General features: G+C 37.7%; 1 protein-coding gene and 1 long non-coding RNA gene across 3 annotated transcripts in view; one reads left to right on the top strand and one right to left on the bottom strand.

The window, feature by feature from the left end:
• Nucleotides 1–8075, bottom strand: part of LOC140329474 (uncharacterized) — an 11323-nt gene extending 3248 nt beyond the window's left edge. The window contains exons 1-3 of one of the 2 annotated variants that reach the window (XR_011920486.1): nt 7515–8075; nt 4468–4659; nt 2099–2186 (exon numbers count right to left, since the gene is read on the bottom strand). This is a non-coding gene — a long non-coding RNA (uncharacterized lncRNA). Of the gene's footprint in view, nt 1–1874; nt 2187–4467; nt 4660–7514 lie in introns of those variants that run through there. The other variant, XR_011920485.1, reaches the window with a different exon arrangement.
• The window catches only part of THADA (THADA armadillo repeat containing), a gene marked incomplete in the record, with an annotated part of 349766 nt that overhangs the window by 107455 nt on the left and 216045 nt on the right, over nt 1–26266 (top strand). Inside the window, 2 exon segments of the mRNA XM_072409779.1 lie at nt 4160–4282; nt 15627–15718. Of these exon segments, the coding sequence (XP_072265880.1) occupies nt 4160–4282; nt 15627–15718 (215 nt within the window).

Below are 26266 nucleotides of genomic sequence, written 5' to 3' on the forward strand. Positions count from 1 at the left end.
TTTTTTTTACTAGACTTGTTTTTGCCTGTGGCACAGTTCTATTCCAATAATATAGTATAATAGGATCCGTATCCTGCAAGCTGATCAGTAGTATGGATTTGCATGCTTGTGACAATGTCTCATTTTCTAATAAACTTGACACATGTTAATGTGTGGCGATAAGTGAATTTTCTTTGCAAACAAATGTAAATGTAATATTAGTTGCGTGGCTTTTTGGGATGCTTGACAAGGCAAAATCCTGGCTTGCAATATGGCTTTGTGGACTGGAATTGGATAATATAGTTCTATGGGATTGCTGGGCAAGAATTAAGCAGTGTGTACAAACTGGATCTCCACAGAATGAATAAAACGTTATATAACTACGCGCTTTAGTAAAAAAAAAAATGGCATGCCAAGCAGAAAAGCTTTTTTCACACCCGTGTCTTTTGATAACGCCTGGTATTGTGTGTTTTATGAGCAAGAAAAAACACTAATTTTGAATGGGCCACAAGACATCTAGAACACTGCATGCCCTACTTTTTTTTTTTTTTGTTCTTTTAACTAAAAATTTATTACAGTTCACATTTTGTGCTGCTGTCACATTTCAGTGCTTTGGGTAAATGTGTTGATATATTTAAAATGAATTAAACCATACTTAAATATATGTGTTCCCATGCATTTGTCCATTATGTCTCTATATTTACTTTACCAGACTGTCAAAGTCATTGTCCTCACCAGTCATTTTAAGTATCCGTATGACATTACCTTAGTCAATTGCTTGGTTTTATTTTACATATGGAGAGCTAGGAACAGCTCAAAGACAATCAGGATTCTGGCTGTTCTTTGATAAAAACATGAAATTGAAGTTCAGTTATTGATAATGTTGCATGTCATCCAACACATCACACTTCTGTACATTCAGGTTCAGAAAGTAGAGTTTTTTTTTTCAATTTAAATCCTTCACAGATCCAGTCTTGGTCTTTATTTGATTACCATACCCTCCAAGCTTTGATTCCCCACATTCTCCAAAATATTGGTAATTTTTCATGTCATCGAAGTCTTCCTTCTGCAGTATCGGGTTTGTACATATTGGAAGGAAGGTTGGGGGCGAATGTGAATTTTATGATGGGTCTGTATGGACCAGGCAGTGCAAAGACTTTGCTCATTTGATGTTCATAGTTTTTGTAACAGCACAAGGCTCCCATAAATTTTTTACCGAAAGGTACAGTTTTCCTGCAATCCCAGTTTTCATTAGTTTAAACAAATGTTAATAAAGTTTTCTGTGTATCATTTATTGTTCATTGCCTTTGACTGTTTCTATACACCGCAAAGCAGAACGAGCATCTCATTATCATGCTAACCTATACAAGTATCTTGAAGCAATATCTGCCTTTCGATGGACCACAGCCAAAGATAAAATATATTTTTGACTTTTATCACTGAGATTCCTAAGACTTTAGATGTATATACTCTTGTGTATGTGTGCTGTGAGCATGTTTGATCAGTTACGTCTACATCTGTTACATTCTTTTACTTTTTTTTTTTTTTTGCGTTTTGGCAGCACAATCCCCTATTGAGACTTGTTTAAGATCTAGATAAATATCCGTGTCACATGTTTTTTCTTTTTCTCTCTCTTTTTTATTTTTTTTACAAGAGAGCCTGGGAGATTTCCCAGAACCACCCGAGGCACTTTGGTTTGACTTTTAATGTGTCTGACAGCACATTTGAGATGCAGAATTGATTTATGTTAATTAAATTAATGTATATTTTATGCTTGCAGGTGAAGTGGTATATTAGGTAATGATGAGGTTGCTCTAATAAGGCAGTAATAGATTATGAGTTGAAGGTGAGCTATTATTTATTAACAAGTCTCATGGCCGGGATCCAAACTGTGATTTAAGCGGTAAAAGATGCGCATATGTGATTTTAACCAAAACCAGTTGCTGTTTTGCAAAGTTCTTTGCGTACACAGAGCGCTAATTCATTCTTACTTTAGTCTTTTGTCTTTAGCATATTAGTTCTTTGGTTGTCCAGAGGGAAACTCAAAGTGCCATTCCAAATGAATGACTAAATAGCATTTCAATTATATTTATCACTGATATGTCTTATCTTGCTTTACCTCTTAACAAGATGCTAAGGTCAGGCTGACATCACTGTGCTATTTCAATTCTTAGTCTTTGTTGTGATCCACATGGTAATTTAGGAAGCTAATAAAATGAGAGATTTTGGGTATTAATAATATTAATATTATTATTGTTAAACAGTATTTATTTAGTGCCAACATATTATGCAGTTATGTACAAATAAAAAGGGGTTGCACATGAAAGACAGATACAGACAGTAGGAGAGGACCCTGTCCCGAAGAGCTTACAATTTGGAGGTGGAGGAAGTATCACACACAAGGAGAGGAGATATTATTTATTCTAATAGTGTTTCAAAATATATTTCCTTTTCTTAGATTCATATATTAATAGTTTTTCATTCTTTTATTTTTACCTGGAGATTAGCTTCATGCTGACAATTCATTTAAAGCCCAACTAAACCTAACAAGGCTATCTCTCATAGCAATTAGTTTGGTATGTGAATACAAACTATGTATAGAAACAAATTGGTGCAGTTTGCTTGCACACTGCGCTACAGCTCATTTCCTTTGAGCTAGTGGGTGGGTCAATCAGATGTGATCATGTGACACCCAAAGCAGGAAGAACATTAGAAGCTAGTCCACATTTCCCAGCATCCTTGCACTACAGTGGAAACCATGAGTTTTCATAAGGGGTGGAATTTACAGTTCACAGGAAATAGGTGGTGGGTGCAATCTGTTAAAAGGAAACAAAAAAGCATGAGAGATCTCAAGTCTGCATGATTTGTTGCACAGCTATTGCCAAGCACACCTACAAAATATTTTTATTAATTTTAAAAGTTTGGTTCCAAAGAAAATACTTGAAATAATTTTATTCCAGTCAAGATTATTGTTTTGAAAATTTCCTTTGTTTGATTTTGGATTTAGTTGGGCTTAAGAAAAAAACACATCTGCAAGCGGTTTCAGTGTGCTCCGCCAACATGTGTATTTTTAAACTGTTTTGTGCAAGCTGTGTTTAGTTGTATCAACACTGGTAAGAGTAGTAATGGTATAAGAACCATGCATCTTTACTGGAACTGCCACATCTTATGACCTTATAATACCCCCAACACACACACACACAAACTTTTAACCTTTTATTCCCAGAAAATAGATTTTTTTTTTGTAAACTACATGGACGAATCCTACAAATGTACAACATTTCCATTTTCAGTAACCTGTTATTAGACAGCCCTGGAAGGCACTGTTTCTGACCTCTCTTTCTTAAAATGATAACTGCTTATGACTGTGAAGGTTTTCCTTTTTCTAGGTCATTGTATAGCTGGTAATAGTTAGTCACAAATAACTGGACCTTTCCTTGTAGTGTGGAAGGTGTTTCGTTACATTTCAAATATTGGACTGTGTGCTTAGGTTTCCTGTAGACCTCAATGTACAAGTCAGCCCCCTTCTTGAACTGTAACATGGAGTCAAGAAAAGGTAATTTGTTGTCCTTGCCTCTTATGATGTAAATGTTCGATGTGTTTATGTTCAGTTAAAGTTTCTGTCTTCAGTTTTCTAATCTTGACCAATAAATCATCCACATTCCCGAACCAATAACCTTTCACCTTCTAATTCAAAGTCCTAAACAGACTTCTGACACCGAGGATGGGATTATGTAACTAAAACAGTGTTTTAGCAATTTTTTTTTAACTCACGGTTTGGAGAATAAAGATCTGCCATGTCACGTTCCATGATGATTAAGATGTTTGTGCTTTGTAGATGTTATTGTTGGGGTTTTTTCCTTATGCTGAGAAAACGCATGATGTGGCTTAGAAAGCTATGAAATGTCTTCAACATACCAAGAACAAGTCCGGTTGAATGTGACTAACTGCCACTAGCTTACTTCCTATTTGTCATACTGATTTTCAGGCTTTGTCTTTCTTCTATAATCCTAAATTGTAATTTAGACTTTGTTTTTGATACCTGGAAAGTATTTTCTATAGTGTAACTGAACCCTGATGATTATAGATCATAGTAACAGATTATAGAACATAGATTATAGATTATAGTAACAAAACACTGTGTTATTTTAATAAATCTATTTATATTTTATCTTCATAGGTCCATGCGTTAAATATTTTAAGAGCCATTTTCCGAGATACTCGCCTGGGTGAAAATGTCATTCCTTATGTAGGAGAAGGAACACAAGCTGCAATCCTTGGATTTACCTCTCCAGTCTGGGCTGTAAGGACTATTTTTTTTTTTTATTTCATATGTTATTAGGTAATATAGTTAAAAGGAGGCAAATGCCTTTTTCTAGCTGATAAAGTTGATGTTTTGATGATAAAATGTGATGAAATACATCCATTTCCACTTCTGGTCCTGTACCTGTTAGAATAAAAAATCATGTAAATGGGGTTTGAACTTACCATGAGCTCCTCTTATCTGTCTGATCAATTTGGGCATTTGTCATAAAAGCATGCGCAGCTTCAGCTTTGGTTTCCAGAATACCTGACAATCCTGGCTTCCCCTGCATGCTGAGAATGAATTGACTTCTTTGTGCCAATAAAATGGCTGAAGACTGTCTTCAGGAAGAGGAGGAAGAAGAAGATGGTGGTGTCCTGCGAGGGAACAGGGATAGGTGAGTATCGATGATTTAGTTCTGCTTTAATTAGAATCTGTGTCCCCAGTAAAAATATTTCCTCTCACAAACTGCAATAAAACCCTTTTAGTTCAGTAAAATGCAAAACTACTAGAACCTTATTGAAAAGTCTTCCTGTCCCAGTGACAACCAATTCTTGCCTGGCTTACAGAGTGTCAGGAAAAATTTCCCCAATGTGGTCAAAAAGAAATAAAAATAGGTGACAAAAGTATTTACTCCAGAACCTTTAGAAAACAAAAAAAAATTTGATCAAAGCAAATAGATGAAAAACGTTGATCCTAAAGTGGATTGTAATTTTGGTGTACAGATGTTTACATTTCTCTTTTACAGGATTATTTTTCAGCCACATTTGGTTTCTTAGAAAAAATCCTAAGCCCTTACAGTAAATGTATAGCTCATTCACATTGCCTTTGATAAATATGTGGCTATAAACCTAAAGCAAATCAGATGTTAGTACGTTGTGTTGGGATGAAAACTGCACGTTCTTATCAACTCTTGCATGTCAGAAGATCATTCACTCAGCTATATCTTCATTTATTATACTTCTGGCAACAGTGTGGGCTATGGCACGTTTCTGCATCTGCCTCACCTGGTCTTCTTTTCCTTAAAGACACAGGAAACTCAATATAAGTGAAACATGGAGGCTGCCATTGTGGACCTCTGCTTCTAAAAATACTGGTTGACTGGCTGTCTTCCTGACCTTTAGTTTTAGTGCTTTGAGTTACTCATCCACGGCTGATAAGGGCAGAACAGCTGTCATATTAAGGTTACTGGAAAGCTGGTACATTTATAAAAAGTCTACAATAGTCTGTATGCATTGGTATTCTTAGAGGAAAAAGCAAGCACAAGTATAAATCATTAGGATTATGGTGAGAAGAGACTAAAGATATTAAAAAGCCGGTGTGTCAATGGGCCACAAGTTAATTGCCTTTTTGGGACAGAAGGTATTTTAATGTTTCATTGCATTATATAGATATTCTAAAATACCAGGATCATTCCAGGATAATTTTAGGACAGTGGGCACAACATTGCCTTACACCCCAATTGCCAAATATTAATCAAGAACTGTTGGTGTGTAGTGTATAGGCTAATGCAGCTGTGCCATTTATTCCAAACTGCACAGCTGCATTCGTTTTTTTTTTGCTATCACAATTGCAGTGTACGGAAACCATGACTTCTTTGGAGTTCGATTTGGCACTCTGTGATGTGCTCACAGAAACTTTTTCTTTGGGTAACAATCTTTAACACTACAGCTTAATCAGATAAGCTTTAGAGTTAATTATTTGCTACATACAAACGTAAACGGAGTATGGAAAAAATAGAGCTTCAGTTGTGAAATTAAAATTGGCCATTCACAGGTTTCAACAGATTTTGCCCGTGGCATGTGATTTTTTTTAAATTGAGATATAAAAAAAAACTATATTGAAGTTTATTGTTACAATAACATCGGAAGAGCAGTATTTGTATGGTATGGTATTCTTAAAGTCCATTTTAAAGTTTTAGTTTTTATGCTTGTGAAAACAAATTCAGTTTTTTTGTCCCTCTGTTTCTTCAGCATTGTCTCTAACAGAGGATGTACAAAGGAATTATACAAAAAAAAAATTGTAGACTCTCATCCAGAGGAACTGCATGTCTGGAAATGGCCCTCAATGTATCAGGCATGCACTATTTTTTTTAGTAGGTCCCAAAATTTAAACGGATGGTTTAGAAAACCAACTACGGCCTCACTTATAATGGGAAACAAAAAAACAACTTTGCATGGTTTCCTAATTAGAAAAATCAGTGACACTGCTCTCTCTTGGTTTGTTTCCTATCTGTCTGACCACTCCTTTCAAGTTTCTTTCAGTGGCAATTCCTCCTCTCCCACTCTCCTCCCCGTTGGTGTTCCCCAAGGGTCAGTCCTTGGACCGGTTCTCTTTTCTCTGTACACCTCCTCTCTCGGTAGTCTCATATCCCACAGTACCATCTGTATGCTGATGAGACTCAAATCTATCTGTCCACCCCTGACCTGTCTCCCTCAGTCCTGGATAAGGTCTCATCATGGATCTCTGACTGATTCCTGAAACTCAACCTGGATAAAAATTCCACTAACCCGACTCTCTCCTCTACAATCTGTTATGAATGCTGCAGCCAGACTTCTGCTGCATCTCTTTGTAGTTCTTTTCACTGGTTTCCTTTTCACCTTAGAATCAAATTCAAGCTCCTGTGCTTTGGCTTCAAATCCCTACACAGTTCTTGTCCCACTTACCTCTCTGACCTGGTAATACTGGTATACTCCTCCAGCTGCTTTCTCAGCTCCTTCGATGACCTACAACTGACTTTCTCACTCATAACCTCATCACACATACGGCTTCAAGACTTTTGTAGAGCTGCCCCAACTCTCTCTGGAATGTTCTTACTCATCCTATTCGGCTTGCTTCTACTTTCTGCTCATTTTAAAAAGCACTCAAAACCCATTTTTTCAATCTTGCCCACCATCTTCTTCTGTCTTTTGAAACTGTCACTACTTCCCACCACTACATATCTCCCCACTTATTGGGGGGTAATTCTCCCACATCCTAGATTGTAAGCTCTTCGGGGCAGCTTCCTCTCCTCCTGTGTCACTGTCTGTGTTCATCTGTCATTTGCAACCCCTATTTAATGTACAGTGCTGCATAATATGTTGGCGCTATATAAATCCTGTTTATTAATAATAATAATAATAATATTAATAATAATATTAATAAAAAAATGCAGCCAAGTTCAGCAAACATTCTGACTCTGGGAGTGCTGAGGGAGCAGGGCTCAGCATGTTTGACTAGCGGTACTGCTCACCTTCATACACTTCCAACATCTGTTGCACATAAAAAATCTTTATGCTCTCAAGACCTTAAGCCGTGAGTTATTGCTTTTCCACTGTCACGTCTTTGGACAGATTAGACCTGGTGCCATGGTACCCTCTGATCCTCTTCCCCTTCTCTCCAGAAAAATACGCCATGTGCCAAGGGGAGGCACTGACAAGTCTGGACCCTGAATTAATAGGATTTTTTTTTTTCTTGTAATTTCTGTCAAGGGAAGAAGCAAAACTCCCACGTGTTCCTATGTTGTGGAGTATGCTTCATAAAAAAAAAAATGCTTTATAGTGTTATATTTTGAAGATTTGTTTTGTAATATAAAAGAATAGTCATTAGTATCGTGCAAATCTGTAACAATATAGTTTTATTCCCCTAACCTGTAGTTAATGTTGATATGCATTTGAAATATGTTTTTCTTGAACTATTTATGGCTTGAATGTAGCACAATATAGTATTTCACCTTTTTAAATGTGATTTCAGCATTTCCTGTGTTTAACACATTGGAAGAAACAAGTTAGAACAGTCCAGAGGTGCTCAGACACACCCGGATAATCAGTAAATAGGGTAATTTCGGATATAATTTGCAAGTAAATGGGCCGCATGTATGGAGCACATCTAAATTTGTCATGCCGATAGAAATTTTTTTAGAGCTAACAAATTTTTTAGTGCTTTTACAGAATGTATGTAAACTTTTTAATCAGTCGATTACCCATGGAAAGTTTTTGATACGTAGCCTGTGGTGCAGTCATAAAAAGAAAGGCATACAAAATCTGCTGCTGATGACACTCAAATCTATCTGTCCACCCCTGACCTGTCTCCCTCAGTCCTGGATAAGGTCTCACGCTGCCTGTCAGCCATCTCATCATAGATGTCTGACCGATTCCTGAAACTCAACCTGGATAAAATAGATCTCATCATCATCCCCCCTTCAAATTCCAAATCTGCCCCTGACATATTTCTAACTCTTAATACCACTGTTATTTGGCCCTCCCCTCTGGCACGTTGTCTTAGCGACACCTTTGATTCTGCCCCCTCATTTACCCCCCATATCTTCAAAATCCGCCCCTACCTGTCCCCTGAGACCACCAAACTCCTTGTACACACTCTTATCTCTCGTCTCGACTACTATAACCTCCTCCTCTCTGGTATTCCACTAACCCGACTTTCTCCTCTACAATCTATTATGAACGCTGCAGCCAGACTTACCAATCCTTCCCACCGCTCCTCTTCTGCTGTATCTCTTCCCTTCCTTGGCTTCCATTTCACCTTAGAATCAAATTCAAGCTCCTTTGCTTTGCCTTCAAATTCCTCCACGGTTCTTGTCCCACTTACATTTCTGACCTGGTAAAAAAACCCAGCCACTCTCTCCTCTTCTCCGATGACCTACAACTGACTTCCTCACGCTTAACCTCATCACACGCATGGATACAAGACTTCTCTAGAGCTGCCCCAACTCTCTGGAATGGTCTTCCTCGTCCTATTCACCTTGCTCCTACTTTCTGCTCATTTAAAAGAGCACTCAGAACCCATTTTTTCAAACTTGCCTACCGAGCTTCTGTTTTTTAAAACTGTCACTACTTCCCACCATTACATATATCCGCTCCTATTGTGTGCTAATTCCCCCACCTACTTGATTGCAAGCTCTTTGGGGCAGGGTCCTCTCCTCGCTCTGTATTCGTCTGTCATTTGCAACCCCTATTTAATGTACAGCGCTGCGTAATATGTTGGCACTATATAAATCCTGTTTATTAATAATAATAATAATAATAATAACATTTTTGTGAGTATTTTCACTAGTGGGTACTGAATGCCCAACCCCAAGAAAATGCCTGACTGGGGTGAAAAAAAATGTAATTCAATGAAGGTAAAAAAAGGTATTTTTGTGTTGTATGTTTTTGTGAAGACAAACCGTAGTAGTGCTGGAAAGCGAGTAACATGCCTGTGTTTATTGGTTATCCTTTTCTGTAGTGGATATGCAAATACAGATTTGAAGGAAATCTGGCCGTTCCACTACCTTATCATTCTTCTACCACATTAATCGCCCCACTCATAACGTGTCTTTATTCTCTCACTTTTCTGCTACATGTCAGCATTTGTGTTTTAGAATTCCATATATTTTGAGGGTCCTCCGGCAGTACTTCAGAAGGGGTTGTAGAGTGTTTATATGCACCTGATTTTTGCAGCTTTTTATTCCTTTTGTATATTTACACTGGTTTTAGGATGGAAAGGTTTACCTCACATTTTCTGTTAGGATATAGTCAAAGATGAAGCAGTAATGACTCTAGCAGATGTTACGTTTTAAAAAAACTTTACAGTTTGCTATGTGGTATTGTAAAAGCTGCTGTATTATACCATGAGTTTATGCTACTCAGTTTCTTCACTTATAAGTCATTAGAAAATGAAAAGCGGCTAAACAGCATTTACAGGCACATAGTGATCACTGTGATTTCATCAGACATTTATTATTTTTAGACCTAGAATGGTTTGTCAGAGAAATAAGAATCCCTTACTGGCATTGGAGGCTCTATATTCCCAGTGCCTATACTCCCCATCCCCAGACATTCCCTGCGCAAACTACATTTCTGAATTCCAACCACAAAAAAATGCAATGAGTCTGTCACATTACTGTTAGCATGTTTGACCATGGGACAGTTACCAAATGGTACCTGAAAACATTTTAAAATGTTTCTTTACCTTAAAACCATCCCTGTTTGGCTGTTCAGCATCCCGTTACTAGAACCTTCATGGATTGTTAGTAAAGACGGAGCTTTGTCAACATCAAAGAAATTTGGCAACTAGACTGTAGGGACTTTACAACCAAAATTTGTATTTCTGTCCATCTAAGATTTACACAGCTCTGCCACACAGCTCTCTCCTGTCTTTCATTTTCTTTGCTGCAGATCAATAAAGCTTAAAGCTCTTGTCACTTCCTCAGCTTGTGACTGGACAGTGAAAGGATATGCGGCAGACTTATGAGCTTGTCTTTCTCAATCTGTTTTTCCCTCCATCGGAATGTTCTGTGCACTACAGCACAACTGATTGGCCCCTTATGTTTCTTCTTTCCCCAGTCTGAGTGCTACAATGACTGCAAGGGGCTGAGGTTATATCATGGCATTTAGAGCAGGTTCCAACCTGCCTTGGGATTGTGCCATCACGTACAATTCCTGGTGGCTGGCACCTTGCCAGCCGATTGGTCACTCGCATCACACGTTTGGCAGTTGGCATCAGTAAGCAGTACTAAAACTGCTCACTGCCACCCCTATTCATCCTTCATGGGACTGCGGCATGGGGACGCTACATGAATTCTTTTGCCTGAGTAACTGCACCGCAACCTCACGGACAGTGTGAGCCTGATACTTATCCTTTCCCTACACTGCAGCGCAGGAGGTTAAGCACTGCATGATCGTCTTTTTTTTCCAATCCTTCAAAACCCAGAAAGGGGGAGTCCAACAATATTTCTTTTAAGGGGACTTTGACCTGTGCAAAATATGGTGGCTGATATTGCTGAACATTTTTAGTTGCTAGTTTCATTGATGTTTTGCTTAACCTCTGGCCCTAATGAGACGTAAAACATTTTTTTTTACTTATAATAGGGTTGTATTATGTGACTATTTAACCTACAAATATTGCTTTGGAGGAGTTCTTGATTTAACTGTAACTTAAGCCCACGTGGCAGATTTATTGGCTGGTTATACATGTGCATGCCGGTGGTGATAAGAGATATTTTACAGCGTCTGTGTTAAAGGGTATTTGGGAAACTAATATGTTAGCTTGGATGAAAACCACTTGGCCCTGCTGGACATGACTGGCTGTCTTCTGAATCCTGTATCAAAGTCCGCCAATTTTTCTCCCAGTCACCCTTAAACAGTTTGTCAAGGTGTAAGGGAGACACGACCAGATGTAAAAAAAAATAACAAACCAAAAAAAAAAAAAACACAGTTCTGATTTAATACAGATTTCCATTTACATATTTCAAGTAAAATCGTGTTAGCAATCTATGCACAAATTTCAACAACTATGTGCTACTATAAGCACAAATAGTAGTGAACTAATAACTTTTTATGCAAAAGAAAACATAAGAATTTCTTTTTAGTTTTTGTTTAAGTATAGTTATATACTGATTAATCTTGAGTTTCTTTGTTGTTATTGTTAAACAGTATTTAAAAAGCGACAACAATTACTCTGTGCTTACTTAGTGCTGTACATTAAATAGGGGTGCAAATGACAGACCTTACCCAAAAGAGCGTTTAGTCTAAGAGGTGGGGAAGTAGTGCACAAGAGGAGGGGGATGTGGAATGGTGAGGGTTTAGGAGACAGAAAAAGGGTAGGCAAGTTTGAAAAGATGGATTTTAAAGGGTTTTTTAAATGTGCAAAAAGTAGGAGAAAGCTGAATGGAATGAGGAAGAGAGTTCTAGAGAGAGCAGTGCTAAAAAGTCTTGGAGCCGTGCGTGTGAGGAGGTTATGAGTGAGGAAGTCATTAGTACGTAATTGGAGGATCTAGGAGAGCTACTAGGGGCAGAAAGGTAAGTGTATGAAGAGCTGTGAAATAATTTGACAACATAGCTCAGTAGCTTAACTTTTACTCTGCATTTCTCTACACTGGCTTCCATTTCACCCCAAATAAAGGCAACAGATGATTGCTGTGAGTCTATTGTGTTCCTTATTCTTATTATATCTGAGGAAGTAAAATGTCTTTAACATATCAGGAAAAGTCATTGTAAAAGTGACTGTATGTATGACTTATGCACGGCACTGTGGCTCAGTGGTTAGCACTTTGGCCTTTGTAGCGCTGGGTCCCAGGTTTGAATCTCAGCCAGGACACTATCTGCATGGAGTTTGCAGGTTCTCCCAGTGTTTGTGTGGGTTTCCTCCGGGTACTCAAGTTTCTTCTAACATTCCAAAAACATTCAGATAGGTTTACTGGCTTCCCCCCCAAATTGACCTTAGACTGTGGTAATAACATATGTCTATGGTACGAACATTAGATTGTGAGCCCTTTTAAAGAACAGTTAGTGAATGACTATAAATGTTGTAAAGCGCTGCATAATATGTTGGCGCTATATAAATACTGGATACTAATAATAATATAAGCAATTTCCATCTTGTCCTTTTGACAAGGCCATACAGTTTTACTTCATTTTATGCATGCACCTTGTGATTGAAGTATAAATGTGGGAACCACCAAACATTTTCATGGTTTTGGTTGCTGAATGCCATATTAGCGGCGCTATATAAATACTACTTATTTTTAATGACTTTAGTTTCCAAGGGCACCTTTAAAGTAAAGTTCCATTCAAAAAGATAATTATACAGTCAATATACATATATTTGCTACTTTTCCTGCCCAATGATTAGCAGTTCTGTACTGACAGTCTTGTTTTTTTCATAAAGTTTTTATATTGCACAATTAAAAATTCCATTTCCTAAATCCGCATCATAGTTTTCCCTTTCTTGCCTCTAGCCTGCTAACTGGAATTTGAATCTGCATTGTTAATGTTAAATTTGGAAATTGGCCCAAGGAGTAGTACTACCTCACTAATTAGCAATATGTACGACAAAAATTGCTGGCCAAAAAGAAAAATGATTTGGTGGGTAAACCAGTACACATTAATTTCAATTGTGTGGTTTGCTATTGAGTTGAACTATATGGGGGCCTGCAGCCAGTGAAAAGCAGTGGAAGCTCTATCCTTTTTTTATGGAAAAGCATACCGGTATGTTTTGGCCTATGGAATTAGAAGCACTTAAGGCCTGGCTTCTCTCAATGAGCTGATTTGGGTTGCAATGGGGATCAGATGGAAAAATCCATTTCAGACAATACCTTTGTTCTCTGGGAGTGCTTGGCCTGGCTCAGTGGAGAGTTAGGGAAAAAAAAGTGTGACAAAGTTTTTGACATTGTGACCCTAAAGTGGTAAAGTGGGTGATAAATATATCCTTTTAAAGGCCTGTAGATTCTCTTTAATATTCCAAATCTTCATTAACAAATCTTTATTTCTGTCTGTGCCTCCCTGTCTTTTGCTACATAGGAAACATATGTTTCTTCAGAGCTCCGAGATTCATATATGTTCAGTACAAATTAACAGAGTTGTCAGACTTGGCAAGCACAGTCTGATTTTATGAATAAGACAGCAGAAACCCCAGAAAGTAAATGAAACACAAATAATCACAATCTGTGGGAATGTAAAAGTTGAAAAAAAGCCACCTCAGCAGAATATAGTGAGATAGGCATCGTAACTGATTAGCAGCGTGGAGACTCAGAATACTTCTTTGTGCTCTGACAAAAGGCACAGCATTCTACAGAAAGTGTCACTGTGGTTCAGCTATCCCGCTGATTAGAATTCCAGGCACTTCAAGCAGAAGAGGCTTCACTGAATGTCCGGCAAGCAGCCACTCAAGGACACTGGCTGAGTAAATGAATTGTAAAGAGATGAAAAACTGTATTGAAATGTATTGTAATGTTTTGCAAAAATACAAAATAACAACCCTGTGCTTTTTTGTACTTTTTTTTTCTGTTGGGAGGTTATGGGAAAAAATGTGCATTGGACTGACACTTGTAATACCAAACCACAGAGACATAAAAAAAAAAAAAAAAAGCACCAATAAATGCAGTGTTTTGTTTAATGAAAAAATACATGTAGTTTTCCAAGATGACCAGGTCTTTTTTTAATGTAGCTAGTTTAGGTATCTACATTTGTCTTGACCTTGGCATGCCTTAGGTTACGTACACACGTGCATAAATTATCGTTGCAGTTGAACAACTAACGACCGATCATCCAATAATTAACAAAAAAAATGCACAAAAACGCAGATGAACGAGGAATGTCGCTGTAAAGGAACGACCGTCATGGGGGATCTGATTGGGCGGTGATCGTTCGCTATCTATTGTGTGTATGGTCGTTCAGTGATTGTGGATTGTTCTGTGATATACTTTCTCCTGTACATGTCACTTCTTGCATCCTTTAAATGATCGTATCTAGTGCATGTATATTATTGGTGGAGTATATTTGAACGATCGTATCGTTTCAGCATGTACAGAATTGTGCACAATACGATTGTTTAAAATAATCGTTGATCAGTCGTTAATCCTTAGATTTCTAATGTCAGTTCGTGCACATGTGTACGTAGCCTGAGCCACCAGTACAGTAGGAGGGGGCCAGTCAGGCTCTGCATTGCCCATGTGTTGACAGGGAACATATAATCAAGAGTACCAAGCTGATGAGCGATCTCTTGGGCTATTGCTGCTCTTTCATTTTTTAATAAACTATACGAGCAAAAGGTAATATGTGGACACCTCACCAAATCATTGAATTCAGATCGTTTTAATGAAGACTTTTGTGAATAGTACAATGTACAATAACTAGAGCAGACTAGGGTTATTTTACCCAGTTGTGCTGCCAATGTGGGCAAGGATTTGAAAGCATTGACAGGCAGGAGTTTACTGATTGCAGGAGATTTTCTCTTGCAGGTAGAGATATATACCCAAAATAGGGAACTATCTTTAACACTTAACACTTTACTTGGCCAAAATTTTAAATTAGGCTTTCCTGGCTGTTCTGAGTATGGAGTAGATATATCAGCATCAGGGTCAGGTTCACGTCTGCCACACTGCACCAAAACAAAGAAATCTGTTTTGTGTACTGTTATTACCTTGGTGGGTCATGTGTTATCTCAGTTGTTGGGACACCTGATATGCTCACATTTGTTGCAGTTTATCAACTCACTAGCTAGGGTAGTATGGGTAAAGATGAAGGATAGGCTTTAAAAAACAAGTCTGCACAGGCAGTTTACATGTTTCTCATTAGGTGATACCTATGTCTTGGCCTAGGTGGACCATAACTAGCTATTTTCCCTTGATCAAACACCTTTACCTAGCCTGTGGTTTTGTTATTGGAAGTTATTGAATGGTTCCAAAAATCCCTTCATGGTCTAATGGATAATGAAATCTATTTTTTGGAGGTAAGGCAAACTTTAACAGCCGTGCATCTGAAGCTTGGCCTTTCCTTCTGGCAAAGCTTCTCTTTCAAATTTTTGTGAAAGAAAAATACTGTTGACAACTCCCCAATATTTTGTTATAACTGCTTTCTGTTTACACTAGGTGAGAAATTCCTCCACACTTCTCTTCAGCACACTGATTACACGAATATTTGGAGTAAAAAGAGGAAAAGATGAGCGCTCCAAGAAAAACAGGTAAGCAGGACTTGAAACGAGCGTCACTTGTGAAAAACAATCTTTCGGCCAATACCAATTCGAGAAGGTTATAGGCCTTTCAGGGATTTACAGTATCTGCCGACTTATGTTACAAAAAAACCTTTCTACTGGTTTCTTGTCACCAAATTTTGCCAAACCTAAAATACCTGGCCTCTGAGATGTAATCTGTTCTTTAACTCTCCTGCCTTTCTAAATGTAACACAAAAAATATTGCCTGGGCCAAACATATGAAATGAATCACTGTTGATGTCCCCCGTCTGCAGCCTATTAGCACTGTATAAGCTTTAAGTGATTCTAATTCCAGGGCAAGGCTACAAAGTCTGATGTCTCTGTGAAACTTTGGATATTCTAAATCTTTTTTCATGGTTTTTTTTTTAAAACATGTTTCCTAGGCTTTAGATTAAATTATTTCTAAAGTTACATTCCAGTCTTACATGAACACGTTACACTTAAAGCAGACTTTCCATTAAGATGGATCCGTTTTTGCCAGCCCCCTAAGCACAATTGGTGAAAGCCTTAGATAAAACATTCACTCCAGAAAATTATACTTACAGGAACCCTGGCTTCTGACCCTTCGAGGAGGTACAGATGATATCACCTTCGGCAGACCTGAGTGCTTCAAATCCTGTGATTTAAAGCACCCAGGTCAGTTTATTCCATTCCAAAAGTGCATACCCTAAGGGACTACAGCTCTTTAAAAGGTATAGTGATGTCACATGTGTTTCCAAGAACCACTGGAAGCCAGGGTCGAAGTAGGTTTTTTTGTACATTTGTAAAGGGACACCTACTTGGTGACCCTGGTTTTCACTGTAGCATTGTTTGTATACCCGGCTGTTTTACTATGTGATATATAGAAAGAGCAATAGAAGATGGTCATAGAAGATAGAAAAGCCTTTGGTATGTGGCCTGACTTGTGTTGACGATGGAAATAAACCAGACTCCCTAAAATTTTAGGATTTAAATTTAGTTTTGTTTAAAGGCTACCATCAAGCTTTAATATTTTGTAAGTCACTTACCTTTTGATGTTCACAGCAAGGGTTATAAAGCTGAAGTTTATGTTGCCTATATTTTGCATTCCCTGGTTCCTCTTTTCTACCCTCATCACCATGCAAATTAAATCATTAAATTAAACCTTTCTATTTTTATTACATACCTTATGTAGACCTCATCGGCATCAGTGACATCATTAGGTATAGGTAGATCTTGGCTGGTAGGTGAGTCTGACAGGGTTCTGTACATAGCTTGTTGAAAACGTGAAGTTTGCTAATGCCCCCCACTGGATGAAAGGGGTGGGCCAGTGGCAGGAAAGCTGGGTAGGAAAGGGCTAGATGGCTAGGTGGTGCAGAATGTCCTCAAGCTAGAAAATAAATTGATCTCTATCAGACGTGCTGCAGCTTTTAATGCACGTTATGTAAACCTTCTAGTCTGCAGCTGAATCAAAGTAAGCAACCTCAGTACACCTGTGCAAGATTGACTACACATTTCTCTGATTATTCATTTATATTGCAAACCTTCCTCCGGAGCACTGAAAGTAAGTATTCTTTTAATCTAATATAACTAAAAATGTAATATTTTTTTAGGATGTGAATAGAGTGGTGAGGGTTTGAAACCCATGACAAGTGTTGATTGCGGTCTGTGTCCGCTTTAGGGAAATTCATATAATTGTTTTGAATGCCAATATTACCAGGAATGAACATGAGGATAAGTCCAATGTTTTGAGTTGTCATCAAAACTGAAAGGGAAAATCTTCCAATGGGGTCACTACCCATTTCTCTACAGTAACAATAGTCTAACCATTTCCTTTACATAGAAAAGAAACAATCTGAATCTACAGTTGGGGATTTGAATAAAAGCTTTCTAATCACTTAAAATAAAAATAAAAAACGCTTACAGCGTTTTAATCCTCTCATGTTCTATCCAAAATGAGTTTTAATTTATAACTTCTTTCTAACTTTAGCCAAAACCTTAGCTACAAAAAAACAACAACATTGTTTACCCACTTTCATTCTGATGGCAATGGGGCTTTATTGTGCTTAAAGAGTGGACACTGCAATTATCAAGTCTTGATGTGTTGAGTCTAACATTTGCAGCCCTTAAAGTTAGCATGTGATTGACTTTTCTGCTCGGGTGATGATGTAGAGCAGGGGTGTAAAATTTTACACCAACCTTAAAAATTTATTTTCAACCTTGAAATTTATTGAAAAAATTGAGGAAATTTTCCTTCTCAACAGGTATAAACCCTTTTCATATGGAAACAAAGATATTTTGCTTCACAGTCAATCTGGAACAAGCTTATAAAAGAAAAAGAGGCGGACTTTTTTTTCATATTATTTAAGAAAAAATCTTATGCCTCTTTTTCTATTTGTAGCCTTTTGTGTTAAATTTCATTGGTAACTTTTTTGCACAGGCTAACAATAATACCAACATATTAATAACAATAATAACATTGAAAAAGCTCCCCTACTAAAATTCCCTGCATTATTTACATCTATAAAACACTCCAATGCGGGGCCACGCATAGGCAGAGAGCCCGCTGGTCTATAGGCGCTAGTGATGCCGGGAAATGAAGTAGCAACGCTATTTAAATGCAGCGGTGGGCCAGCTGCAGTTCATATTTAGGATTCCTTTGGGGGCCAAAAAAAAGGACGTTGGGCCAAAGTTTGACACACTTGGTGTGGAGTGTTCTGCTTAAAAAATAATTAATAAAAAATAATTAAATGTCTGACTATTTTACTCCCTTCCTATACTTCAGTACTTTGAGTCACTTAACTTCATCAGACTTCTGTACCTGCATAGAGTATGTGTTTGTGAATTACCGGTACATTTTTCTATTTCACAAGACCATTTTGAAGGTGTCATTCTCAGATGGAATTTCCAGTTATCTCTTCATCTGACACAAAAGAAAAATCTGGGGTTTCAGATGACAGATACAGACAGTGTCACAGAAGGAGGAGAGGCTTCGGCCCAGTTGAGCTTACAATCTAAGAGGTGAGGGAGTAGCACACAATGCCAGAGATCAATGTACACAACTGGTAGTTATCTCACCATTGTAGTCTCTGGAAGACATATAAAGTCATCAGGTGATGCAGCCACCGAAAACTGCACTCAGGTGGGTATCTAAAGCCGCTCTGACGGATTTTTTTCTTTACCCCCTAATGCTGGGAGGTTAAAAGGCACTTTTTCTAGTTCTAGTTCTACTGAATTCTTTTATCACCTGGGGACAGCAGTTGCTGGATCTTGCTCAATTTGCCAGCTGTGCTCACACTCTGGCAGGCATTTTAAAGCTAATTGCAGAGTTCCATGTACTGCCTTTTTTTTCCCCAGCGATCCTTTCATTCACATTGAAATGCATGTATGTTCTATTAGCCTGCTGCCTCTTCCCCCCAAACATGAGGTTTTGCTTTTTGGCAACTCATTTTAGTTAACATTAGGAAAAAAATGTTAAGTTTTTCTTTGGTTAAAGCGTTAAAGAATTAGAACAATGACAATCTTAATAAAAATTCAATTTTTTTTTTTCACTAGCACATTGGTTGAAGAAGCATTTACTCAAGAAGAGCACACAACTGTCATTAGTTTAATTTCCTTTGATTTTGGATTGATGGTTGCTTCCTTCCTGTTTTATTTCCAGGACAGGAAGCGAAGATAAATCCCCCTAATAAAAAAAAAGATTCTGCCATTATATTAAACCACACAGAAAATATCTATCCCTTCCACACCCTAACCCTGAAATAAAAATTTGGCTAAACATATTCTTTGGAGATGACACAACTCAAACCGATTCAATCAAAGTAACTTCTCTCTCATAGAAATTGATTTGTTTACAGACATACCTTTGAAGGAGACTCTACTACTGAAAGGTTCTTATCAATTTTAATTATTAATAATTTAATTATTATTACTTTTTATGATATAGTAGTTCAGCATCTGTAGAAGAGATGCTGGTCAATGGATGTAAAGATCCTCAAATTGGGTCATAAGTTTAGAAAAATATTTTGAATACCTGTCATACAGAGGCCGGATGTTCTCCAACTCATTTTAATATAACATGGATTGCCAATTTAAACACTTCTGAAGACACCCACCAATAATCTTTTAGGAAACATGAGACCAGAGTCTATATGCTGCTCCTTGAATTAAGTATTCTGCTGATAATAAGAATACTGCTTTATAAATGGCAAACCTTATTGCCACATAGTTTGCTGACCATCCATGAAAGAATTTAGTGTGTCAGGGTTGAAAGGACCACATTTGTTTTACTCCTGGATTGGAACGTCTCATATCTCACTGATTTTTATCACAATAAATAGCATAGCCCTCTTGATCTCTGAAGGAGCTGGAACTATTTAATTGAGTATTTTATGAAATTATACTGGTTATGATTTGAGTTAGTCCTTAAAACCTAGAAGAAGGCCCATAATGAATCTAGAAAAAAAGTTTTTGACTTTTCATTTGTTAATCTGTATTTTTTTTTTTTGTAGTGTATAATAGATCCTGCAATTTTTTTTATTTCTGCCTGAATTGTAAGCTCTTCGGGGCAGGGTCTTCTCCTCTTGTGTCATTGTCTGTATTTGTCTGTCATTCACAACCCCCATTTAATGTACAGCGTAATATGTTGGCACTATAAAAATCCTGTTTATTATTATTATTAATAATAATAATAATAATAATAGCCATTTATCAGGGCCCAAGGTTTAAACAGTGCTGGAAATGGAAGCTAAGTTAGTCGGTTCATCTAGCTATCTCCTAGATATGTTTGTGTCAAAGTTTTTAGTTCCTTATATTACCTTCACCCTAAACCCCTGGGTGTCTTTAAAGGAAACTCGTCACAAGGGACGTAGAGGGGCTGTTATTGATGACTTCCTGAAATGCAAGTTACTCACCTGCCTCTGGGTTCACCAGTTTCTGATACCCAAGAATAACTGTGTTATCAAAAGTTCCTAAATGGATCCTTGTAGATTCACTCAATAAATCTTGAAGCCCTTGGCTCATTAATGAGCGGGCAGGAAAACTGTTTAGACCTAGAACCTCAGGTTTTCCATCAAAACCTTGCTTTGCGTTTCTGAGATTCCATGTGATATAATAGCAGGAGCCACAGATGTGCTTGCCAATAGTTTGAATGGGCCACTTGGTTGTATTTACCAGCCCAGCCAACATTTCCTTTACTAACATAACATTTAAAGGTGTACACACAGTAAACAATTCTTCCTTTTTTTTCTATTACCAACTGTTTGCATAGTGAATACCATTATTAGTTTGCACTAGCTGAAGTTAGAGAATATCATCATAATATCCAGGTTTCTAACATTACATGAGGTTTGTTTGAAATAATGATGCTCCAATATGATATGATATGGTGCACTCCTCTATATTTGCATTTACCAAGGTGCAATCTAATGTAAAATTCTCATCCCGAGCACACTCATTTCAAAACCACTGTAATGAGCAATGAGACTTCATCCTTTACTTTGTTACTGCAGTTTACAACCAGGGTGAATTGGCTAGTTTTCATGACCAGAGAATATATATATTTTACTGACATATTTCTCATCTGTATAATCTTGCAGAGACAAGACTCCTTCAGTGCTCTGAACTGTTTAACCTGCAGGGATTTTTCTTGCAGTACAACACTTTTCATTGTTGTTGATTGAGTACATTTATATAATGGCTTTTATCACCAATTCAGTGGAACTGCACATTTTCAAATTTACTATTTGAATGTTTTTCTATCTCCACATAGTTAATTAGGCATTAAGGAGTTTAAAAATCCATGATATATGTATATATGGAAGCAGCATCAAATAATTATTGGTTACATATTATAATAAGTTTGTGCTGCAGGGATAAGAATAAGGGATATAAAGAAACACCCTGAGTTGAGCAATCATGTCATAGCACAGTAGTTCTATACACCCATGTAAATAAAATAATACCAAGCATATAAAGCCGGTATGTGTTTACTCCATTTATTTATACAACTCAGCCCTTTACAGGGTACACAAAGCATTCTCACTACAGTCCCTTTTCCAGAAGAAGGTTAATGACACTATGTACTTATCCAGAGCACCTGGAGAAAACATGGGTAAACATTTGTTGAATGTACAAACTTAATGCAGATGGTGGTAAATGAAATCATTGTGTCAATGCTGCAACACTAAGGTTAGCAGCTACGCTGACTGCTCCTGATTAGCATGTCCTATAGATGAGAGCGAAAGAAAAGATGTTAAAGGAAATATGGACACTGCAATTGCAAACCTGTTTATGAAAATGCTAAATCAGTAGTTGTTTTTCCTTGCTGCCCTAAAAGGACTAATGTATTGTAGGCAAAGAAGGGCACCCTCATTTCTGTGTCGGTCAATACAATATTCCTAGCACAGGTCTGCTTTTAAAGTTAAAGTGGAACTCAGTATTATTTCTAAAGCAGATCACCACTCACTTCTGAGTCAATGACAGCAAGTGATCAGTTCTTTCCTTCAAACCTAGGTTGTCATGTCTCTCCACATCATCCCAGGCTCCCAATATTGCTGCATTGTATTGCACTTGCATGTTATTACATAAAGGTATACAAAAGTAAAAACTGCTGTACAAGAGAAAGAATGATTCATTGTGACCCTGGTACATCCAAAAGACTGTTGGAGTGCAGCTCTGTATTTCAGGAATGGAAATGTTGAGATGTATGACATGGCAGGCATAGCTAGTCCTGTAGAACCAGATATAATGGAGGAATCGGAATAGTCAAAACTTTTTTTTTAAAAGAGCAGAGAATTATAAACCTTGTCTGTTTTTTACAGTGCTGGCTGTTTCATTTTGGGAATTTTGCTTTTATGTCCTCCATTGTGATGTTATTATTATTACACAATATTTCCATAGTGCCATCATATTATGCAGTGCTGTACAAAGTCGATAGCCGTGTCACTAGCTGTCCCTGAAAAGGGGCTCACAATCTAATGTCCCTACCATAGTCATCATATGTCATTAAGGTAGTATAAGGTCAATTTTAAAGGGAAGCCAATAAACCTTACTGTATGTTTTTGGCATTTGGGAGGAAACCCAAGCAGACATGGGGAGAACCTGCAAATCTGGCTGAGATTCAAACCAGGGACCCAGTGCTGCAAAGGCCAGAGTGCTACCTCTGAGCCACTGTGCTGTGATATTTTATCTATTAGCTGATGGTTGGGGTCTACACACTCGGTAAGATTAATACCTGGGTGCTCAAAAGAGCAATATTCAAAACGGCAAAATTTGACACTTGTGGGGTGTCATCCCACATTTCAATGGGGCACAGTCCACCTTTTTTAAGGTTTGGAAAGGTTGGATTACATTAAAGTGAATGTTAACTCTTCTGCTGGCACCAAAAGTTTTGCTTAGCATATATGGTCACTATAGCTGAAGCTTCCATTCTGTGCTTTGACAGCTGCAATGTCCCTCATTACTTCATTGCTGCTGTTGCTCATTTTTCTTCCAGGTTTGTAGTCTTTGGCTGAGTATGGACATAAGAGACCTTATAGGCCCATTGACTTTGAAAGGCTGGCAGTCAGGACTTTTTGTTTAGTTAACTTTTGATTTTATTATTCTACTGTATCTCTGTCTCTTGTGAGTGTTCAGTATTCGTATGATAAAATATTTATCCATATACACATGCTCAGTTTTTTTCCATTCCTGTAGCAGAAGTATAACACAATATTTTACCACCAGGTGGCAGTAAAGGTCCACTGATTGAGTATCTGGACATTTAGCATTCATTCTTCTTTCTGGCTGGAAATTCATTTCTTGTTTATATCAGTGGGTGGGGGTGGTAAGATTAGGAGACAGGAACACATATAAACACAGTTGCATACTTTTTTCAGGCTATTTTTGTTCCTGTTGTACAGTTTGCCAAGCTTGTCCTGTTTTGTGTCACAGTATAGATTTTACCTCCATAGTGTATGAGGCTATATTTATACTTATAGCAAGATGATTTCCTTTGGAATGGTAAAACTTGACTGCATCCTAACTACATCAGTCCAGGACTATTTACAGCAATAACGTCTGGATCAGTTCTAAATGATCCTTTTTGCAACTGTCATGGGGTTAATTTTTTGCATGAAAAACAGTCACAAATTAAAACTTGTGCTCATTTATTCTTTTTTGTTTTATTACAGTTTGAAAAGAACATTTTCTCCTCCAGGGTCACTGTCTGGATCTGTCTGTCATTTGCAACCCCTATTTAATGTACAGCGCTGTGTAATATGTGGGCGCTATATAAATGCTGTTTATTATTATTAATAATAGCAATAATAATAATAATATTAACAACATGAAAGGGTTGACATAGAGTTTTATTGTTTCTTGTATACCTGTGACTTTTTCATTACTTCCTAGGTTACCATATTGTCTGCTGGTGCACTACACTCTTACATTGATTATTAATGGGAAGAATGTTCTTTGACATTGAGGGTCCCTTTAAATTGGTGGTCATTGGGAAGGATGCCACTTTTTTAAATACATGTCCCATTACATTGCTGGTCTATGTGAAATTTGCCCCTTGCGTAGATGGACAGGGGGCAGAATCCTCTTACCCAGTCAGTGGGATGAATGTGCCATTACATCGATGGGTATAGATGATTAGTTAGAAGAATGCCGTATTACCTTGGGGGTCATTATTAATCAAATTTTTATTACTAAACAGGATTTATATAGCGCCAACATAATATGCAGCTCTGTACATTAAATGGGTTGAAAATTACAGACAGATACAGACAGTGACACAGGAGGAGGAGATGATCCTTCCCTAAAGAGCTTACAATCTAGGAGGTGGGGAAAGTAACACACAAAAGGAGGGGAGATGTAGAGTGGTGGGAAGTAGTGAAGGTTTAGGAGACAGGCGAAGACGGGTAAGCAAGTTTGAAAAATTGGGTTTTGAGTGCTCTTTTATGAAGAGTGCTCCTTGCATGGATGGGAGGAGTGGAGTGGAAAAAATAGCTAGTGAGAAGTTTGTCTTTACAATGGAAGTCAATATGAAGAATACCTCCTACATAGATGGTTAGAGGGACAGACTCTCCATTACACTAAGGCCAGGTACACACATTCAATAATTTTCATTGGAAAGGAACTTTCACAATCCTTTCCAACCACAAAAGACTAAACAAGCGCTGTACATACATGGACTACGGAGCAGCACCCAGCTGCACTGTCCCCCCTTCACTTGTTTTAGGATCATTCTTCGTTTGTGGATCCACCAAGACGGATCCATGAACAACGTGGGACAAGCGCTGTACACATGCCAGATTCTCGTCCGATACCAGCCCTAAAGCAATTTTCGGACGAGAATCATCTGATGTGTGTACGTACCCTAAGATCAGTGGGAAGGCTGATAAATATTATTGGTTTTTTTAAATGAGAGGCTTCATTTGTCCCAGGCCTTAGACAGGAGATCAGGCCGCTACTGCTCAAGCAACCCTTACAAACCATTAAAAATAGCCTAAAGTTCCATGGGAACCTGATTGAAAAACACTCTTCTATAGGAATAGGGACACTGGTTTAAAGGACAGACAAAAAAAGGAGAAGGTTACCAGTGGTAACTTTAACTAGTTTAATTATTTTTCCCTTGTTGAGTAGCTCTTTAACAGCCTGGGGTTAGTAAGAGTCCTTGAAAAAATAAGTCTATAAAAGTATAACTTCATGAGTTGGCTTTCTTTTTTTCAGCACTTCATTATCCTCCAATTATAGGCATATTTCTCTCAGTTCACTCTATTTGCTATTATGTTTGTATGTAACACTTATTGCTCCGCATGCTTTGGCTAACACAGCCCAGTGTTTTACAAGTACAGAGAACTAGAGGTCATTTGCCAAAACAATTAGTTTCTGAAATACACGAGAACACATTCAAAAGCCTTTTCCCAAAGAGCTTAGCGTACATATGGCAGCGTCACATGCTCAACCTGCAAAAAGTTTAAATCTGGAACCTCTTCCCCGTCTTACTGGAATTCTTAAACACCAAATATGTGCTAGTACAAGCAAAAGGCAACATTCGGAGGGATTATAGTACACATGAGAATTTAGGGGCGGTTTGGACGCATATAAAGGGATTGGGACATGTTTCTCAGGAAAAAAGTCAGGCAATTATCCTTATATAATATTTAACCCAATCTTTTCCAAAGCATGGCAGGGGGTATGTACTGTCCTAAAGCCAGGCAGTTTAAGTAAAAGCTCTAAATTTCTGCAGACATTCACTGGAAGGGAGAATGATGTTTTACTGGTGGATTAGATAAATCTGTATTCAGTGAAATAAGTAAAATAGTCAGCGTTTAGTTAAGGTACACTCCAGTCAAAATGGAAGATAAATAACTTTTTTTTTTACCCAGCAGTCATTGTATTGCAGAAGTTCACTATTGTTATGTGTTTTGATGCATTTTAAGTAGCAGTGTAAATTCAACATCTTTAGATTAAACAATAATTCAGTGTATAGTCTCTCCTTCCTGTTGGCATGGCCTAACCAAGGGGGTTTGAACAAGGTAAAAAAATTGGTTCCTATGATCATATTAGTCATCC

This window comes from Pyxicephalus adspersus, chromosome 4, assembly GCF_032062135.1.
Source record: "Pyxicephalus adspersus chromosome 4, UCB_Pads_2.0, whole genome shotgun sequence".
NCBI classification, from domain to species: Eukaryota; Metazoa; Chordata; class Amphibia; order Anura; family Pyxicephalidae; genus Pyxicephalus; species Pyxicephalus adspersus.